Genomic DNA, 6,268 nt, shown 5'->3' on the forward strand with positions numbered 1-6,268 from the left:
TGTAGCTCTTGATCTGAAGGGCTTGTGACCCTAACAGAATTTCAGTCCGCTTCCCTGGGGCCTCCTCCCCTTGTTCCCGGCACACGCATACAACAGCCTTTGACACTAAAAGAGCTTACTTCAAAACAGGTGAAGAAGCACAAGCAGATAATATTGGAGTCTATCATCAGAGGCCTGTACCACCTGGCGCGCACCGAGGTCGTCTGTGAGAGCCTGAAGGCCCTGAAGAAGATCCTGGAGCTGCTCACGGACCGAGACGTGAGCTTCTACTTCAAAGAGATAGTGCTGCAAACGAGAACCTTCTTTGAAGACGTAAGTGAGCCTGCTCAGGAACCTTCCCTCCCCAGGAGAAGTGAGCGGACACGAGAGGTCCAGGTAGTAGCAGGCCATGTCAGCATCTCACCCATATTCCTTGTCCTGGCCCTGAGGTCACCTGCCCAGGGGTCACCTGAATGATTCCCGAGCAGGCTGTCGGCTTCTTGCGTCTCCGTCTAAGGGCACTTACTCTCTGGCCCAGGAATCATAACGGGTCTGAGCAGGCTGGGCCCGACGTTGGGGAAGGACCCTCAGATGATAAGAAGCAGGAGTTTGTAGGGAAACTCCCCAGCTTTCTCATCCCTCGGGCCTGAGCTCCACCTTCCTACAAGGCTAACACACTCATCAGTGTTCCCTTTCATGGCTTTCGTCTCTTCCCTGTCCCATTATGCTGCCTGGGCTCGCCTCCCAAATAATTACTTACACCTACGTCCTCATTGTCCAAGTTTGCTTTGGGGGGAACGCACGTTAGGACTGTAAGTTACACTCGGTACAGAGGTAGGGGCCCAGGGGTGGTGCTGTCCCCTCGAACCCCATCGTTTCCACATCCGAGAGTTAAAGACTCCAAACGCTCCTGTGGCTCCTTTCATCCAGGAGTCAGTAGGAACCATAGCTTGAGGGCCAGCGTTAGCCCAGAGCATCTCCCCGCAGATTGAGTGTCTCTGGGACACAGCCACGCCCACTGGTTGCGCCGCGCCTGTGGCGGCTTTCCCGTCTGGTCCCGTCCGCAGAGCTGATTAGCTGTTACAGGAGCCAGGTGCCCCGCAAAGGCCGGATGACTTCCTGTCCGGCCTTTCAGGGAAGAGTCTGTCGACCCCTGATCTAGTCCGTAGCCCTGATCTCAGAAAATACCAGGCAGCGATCTGGGGCCAGGGAAGGCCATTTTCCTTTAGAACTTCTGGGAAACTTGGTTTGATTGTGTGTTTGGGGCCTGTGCACCGTCATGGTGTACAAATCGGCTCCACGTCTGACGTCGATGTCTGCGTCTGCGGTCCAACCCTGTGTTCTGCACTGTCCGAGGGGACGGAAGGCTGCTGGCCGCCTCCTTCGGAAACATTAAGGCTTAATTACGTGACTTATTTCCCTCCAGTCTCCAGCCTGGAAAGCCTTCGTTTCCTTCGCTATCCATCACAAACCCAATTTTTCAGCTCCTTAAGTATTTTATAAGCCAGCAATTGTATATTGTGTCCCTGCACGAGGCCTGAGAAGTATGGAATAGAACCTAAAGAAAAAATTACCTCTCACGTCCACACTTTTCTGGTTCACTCCATGTCTTTCCTTTAAATCTCGTCCTTTCTTCCTGACTCTTTGGCACAGTTTCTTGGCCATACAGACCTCTGGATTCCGGCCTGCGCTCCAGGCCCGCAGTCCCTCACTCTCCCGTTGTGGGTATTCAGTGGCCCTTGTGTACTCCCGCGCTAGCTTAAACCGGCCCTTTGAAAGGAGCTTTCTGCTCCTTCCCAGCTACTACTCCTTTCTCATCGCACACACAGCTGGTGACGATCTTTAACGAGGGGCTCGGGTCGCCCCTGCGGAGCCCCATCTGTCTGCTGGGTTTCCCTCGGGTGTTGTGGACTCAGCGATGACAGTTTGTTTGGATCTGAGCCTCCGGTAATCAATCACAAGGGCACTTATGGAAAGATAGTGTTTTTCCCTCTTATTGCAGAACATAAAGTCTCAGGTCTTGCAGGTTGTTAGGTTCGACCTTTCTCATTCCTAACAGGTATCAGTTCCTATTGTGTCTGCATAAACGTTTGATGAAACTTGAGTCTTAGCGATGACATGCAATTTACTCTCCAGCAATGCTCTCTTGCTGCAAATACATGTAACTCTACTTTGTGATGCTTGCCCCTATATTGTCTGTAGATTAAACATACAATTTTGTAATTTCCAGATCCCCCCTCCTTTTTTCCCATTATTTAAGTGTTTTCCTGGACTTCTCAGAACACGGCCACACTTCGGTGAAATGGGGGAACTGAAAGTGTGGCCGCTGCCCCGTGCCCAGGCCCAGCTCGCTGCTCTCTCCCACACCGTCACCCTGAGCAATCTCCCCACGCTCTGTGAGTCCGTCTCCCCAACTCCCACAAGGTCATCGGACTCCAGGGCCTCTCCCGGCACCCGATTGTTCCTTAACCTACCTTCAGGTCATCAGTTTTGAAAAATTCAGATTCTTTTTAAAGTGAATGCCTTTTGGGTACTTTGTTATTGGTCTGCTTTCTTTTAAAAAATGACGCTTTTTAAACACCTGTATCCTGACCGCATCCCTAGTACATGTAAAGAATATTTCTACCATACGAGGTCATGTCTCGTGTTTTTGTTTAACTTTTCTGGCCCTTTCGCAACAGCCCATCTTTCTTTTTTCTGGGGGATCTTCATTAGGCTCCTTTTTCGCGGCATCTGGTTTGCGTGCCCTCGCACATGGGCAGTTCGCCATCAAAACGAACTCCTCTGTCTCCCGCCCCTGCATTCAGGCAAAGCTCTTGAGCGCTCGTGTTGACTGCTGGTCTATAAACAACATTGTACTCCTTGGGACTTGTTCTTCCACCCCCGTGCCCCCACACAGGTGTTTTACACTGATTTTCTAGACCTGGGTGGGTCAGGGGGAAGCTCTCCAGAAAATTCACCAGTCTGTTACAACTCTGAACCTCATCAGCCAAGTATCGGAGACAACAGAAGGGCATCTTTCTCCACCACTTCACCCCTCCGTTTTTAGGGTCATGGCGGGCCATCCAGGACGACAAGCAAAAAAGTTCCTTCACTCCACATACACAAGAATGGGGCTAAACACATTTTTTGTTTGTCCCTTCTCTCTGAGACCCAAAGTCCGAATTTCTGAGCGGCCTGTAATTCCGTTAGAAAGTATCTGGAATCTTGGAGAAGGTCCCGGGCCTTGGGGAATCAGGGTTAGAGGCCCCGTAACTCACGCCCCTGCGGCGGTCGGGCTGACTTGTGTAAATAAAAAATAAAGAGCATTCCTGTCCTGGCTTTCCGCTCCCTGCTTCTCATTCCTGTGGTCACATTTCCCCATCGGCCACTCAGAGGCAGCAACCATGTCTCCCCTTGCACGGTATCACTTAGAACCCCGGCCCGCGGCCATCAGAACCCTTGTAGTGAGTGCGGGTCCCAGGGCTGCCGGAAAAGGAACGGCCGGGGCTGTGACCCGGCCGCCCCAGGCAGGGTGGGGGTGGAGCTGGGCGTGCCGGATGGAGATGGCCTGAAAGGGGGACTCACCCAGGACTTGCATCTGTCGCCACAGGAGCAGGACGATGTGAGACTGACTGCCATCGTCTTATTTGAGAATCTGGCATCCCTAACAGGAAGAAGGTGGAAGATGTTTTTTGCGGAAGAAATTAAAAAGAGCATGATATCGTTCCTTCTCCACCTCTGGGATCCCAACCCCAAAGTTGGAGCTGTAAGTGGCCCTCGCAGACAACTGTCCCTTCTCCTCCCCCGCGGCCGGATGTGCCCGTGTGCCCCGTCTGACCCAGAAAGCCACTTCTCCACGCCCGGCTTCTCCCTCTCCAGCTCTTCCCGAGTTTGCTCTTCCTCCCTTGACCCTGGGAAGGTGCCCATATGGACCAGGAAGCCCTTCCCATCACTGACGTTGCTCCTTTCCCAACACTAGCCAGCAGTTCACCCTCTGGAAGGGGAGCCAGCGCTACGGACCGTGATGCAGAAAACTCTGTCTTGCAGGCTTGCCGCGATGTCCTGACAGTCTCCATCCCCTTTCTGGGCCTCCAGGAACTCTATGGGGTGTTAGATAATCTCCTTGATGGTCAGGATCCACCAAGGGCCCGAGATTTCTATAGGCAATTCTGTGCAAAACTGGTGAGTGTGCTGTCAGCGCTGCCTGGAGAACAATGCAGGCAAGGGTCCCTGCCAATCCCAGAAAGACAACCAACAGGGCAAGGGAGCTCCAGCGAGACACAGAAGTATCTTGGAAGGATGGCAGAGATCCTTGGTATCCTGCCATAGTTCCCAAGGCCTGGCTGGACTCTGTTCTCCTCGATTCCTGAGACACCTCTGTTGATGTGTCCCATAAGCCCAGTACCTTTCCTATTCAACTTAGGCTGGAACGGCCTGAGAGAATCATTAATGGCTGTGTGAGCTGCACTGGCCTTTAGAGCTTCCTCCTTAGGAACTCCAGGCTGCTGATTTCTGTAAAGGGTCCTCTTCCGGTCTCCCTCTTTGCAATTCCCTTCTTTCTCTTCTAGGCCAAGAAAAACCAGGAAATTCTGTGGATCCTGCACACACACTCCTTCCCCTTCTTCAGCAGCAGCTGGGAGATGATCAGGAGCTCGGCCATCAAACTCACAGGTGAGAGCAGGCCACGCCCCCACTCAGGTGAGTCTGCCATCTGCCCCCAGAGCTGCTCTCTGACTGCAGCTGCCCCAACATGGACACTGGAGCAGTAGGTATGACAAGGAAGGAAGGAAGGAAGGAAGGAAGGAAGGAAAGGAGGGAGGAAGGGAAGGGGGGGAGGAAGGGAGAAAGGAAGAAAATTTTGTCTTGCAACATCTCCCCGGCAAGGAGCAAACCTGTGCTCTTTTGTGCATGAAAGCCTACAGTATCTTCTGTCTTTCCAACCCCCACTCTCCATATTGGGCCCTTTGTGCTTCTTCCGGTCCCAAGTCATTGCTCCTTCTTTTCCCCAAGTCCTTGCTCCAAGCCTGCTGCCCCCTGCCTAAATGTTTTCCTTTGTATCACCTCTTGTCATAAAACAACACGCTCAAGCTCAGGTGCAGCTGAGGGCCTTGGCAGCAACACAATACAAGGGGGAGGCGCCTTGGGACCGGCGCCAGCAGACCTTGGCTCTGCTGCGTGAGTCTGGACCATTCCCTTCTCTCATCAGTGTCGCTTCTTTGTCTGACCTATAAAATAAGGGAGGAAAGTGAGTGCGTCTCCAAGGACCCTCCTGTCAGGACAATCTAAGCCTTAGCATCATGCCTGTTCCAACTGATCAGGCCCACGGCGCACAGGCCCACGAGCCGGCCACTTTAAAGAGTGAGGATTCTTTACTGGATCGTGTATAGGACCCCCAATTATGTTGTACACTTTTTGAAGATGGGGGGCCATATCTTACACTCGCCGGAAACCCTGACAATGAATGGCACACTCCCTGGGAGGACATAGCGTGAGCTTTCTCAAATATGCATCGAGGGAGTGACCATTCCCGACATGGCACTCAGGAGCCCAGACATATGAGCCTCGCGTCACCCCGGGGTGCAGGGGGAGTTGGAGTTTGCTCGTTTACTAGCCAGACCACTGAACCTTGGACCAGGCGCATGGCCTCCTCCTCTATGATGATTCAGTCCCCCTCTCTCCTATTGATTTTAGATGCCATTGTCCTCAATTTGACCAACCAATACGTGGAGTCATTAGACAGAGAACAACTGAACATGCGTGAGTACCAACCCCAGTTTCTGCCCGGTGTGCCGGCACGTTCTGAGAGACGGAGGAACCAATGCGGCTCCAAGCTGCGTGTTCGCCCAGAAACTCCCTAGATGCCCCCTGGACATTTCCCAGGGTATAAAATAATCCCAGCTCCACGCCTGTGCAGGCATCATACCCAGGAGACTACAGTTTCCCAGTGGTCCTTTGCTCTCAGGGTCAGGATCTTCTCTTAGCTTATTTCAGCTTGTGGTTCCCAAATCCTGCCTTTCCCGGCCACACATGAGCCTGAGGCCCGCCTTGCTCCCCAGCAGGGAGCCGCACAGCACAGCCCAGCTCGGCCTGGGCGTTCCTCACTCACCGGCCTGGCCATTCTCTCCATTTCAGGGCTCCAAGAACTGCGGCAAGACCCCTGCATCAGTGTCCAGCGGGCAGCCGAGGCTGCCTTGCAGACCCTCCTGAGAAGGTGTAAAGAGATAAGCGTCCTTCCCTGAGCCACCAGGAAATAAACGGCTAGGCTTTTCTGTGACCCACTCCTGTCTTCTCCTCGTGACTCGTGGGC

At 53.2% G+C, this 6,268-nt stretch overlaps 1 protein-coding gene across 1 annotated transcript in view; it reads left to right on the top strand.

Moving 5' to 3' along the window:
- The window catches only part of MROH2B (maestro heat like repeat family member 2B), an 85,726-nt gene extending 79,458 nt beyond the window's left edge, over positions 1 to 6,268 (top strand). Inside the window, exons 45-50 of the mRNA XM_036020055.1 lie at positions 130 to 312; positions 3,572 to 3,727; positions 4,009 to 4,143; positions 4,530 to 4,632; positions 5,653 to 5,718; positions 6,094 to 6,268. Of these exons, the coding sequence (XP_035875948.1) occupies positions 130 to 312; positions 3,572 to 3,727; positions 4,009 to 4,143; positions 4,530 to 4,632; positions 5,653 to 5,718; positions 6,094 to 6,200 (750 nt within the window). The 3' untranslated portion in view covers positions 6,201 to 6,268. The remainder of the gene's footprint in view (positions 1 to 129; positions 313 to 3,571; positions 3,728 to 4,008; positions 4,144 to 4,529; positions 4,633 to 5,652; positions 5,719 to 6,093) is intronic.

Source organism: Phyllostomus discolor, chromosome 3 (assembly GCF_004126475.2).
Source record: "Phyllostomus discolor isolate MPI-MPIP mPhyDis1 chromosome 3, mPhyDis1.pri.v3, whole genome shotgun sequence".
Lineage (NCBI taxonomy): Eukaryota > Metazoa > Chordata > Mammalia > Chiroptera > Phyllostomidae > Phyllostomus > Phyllostomus discolor.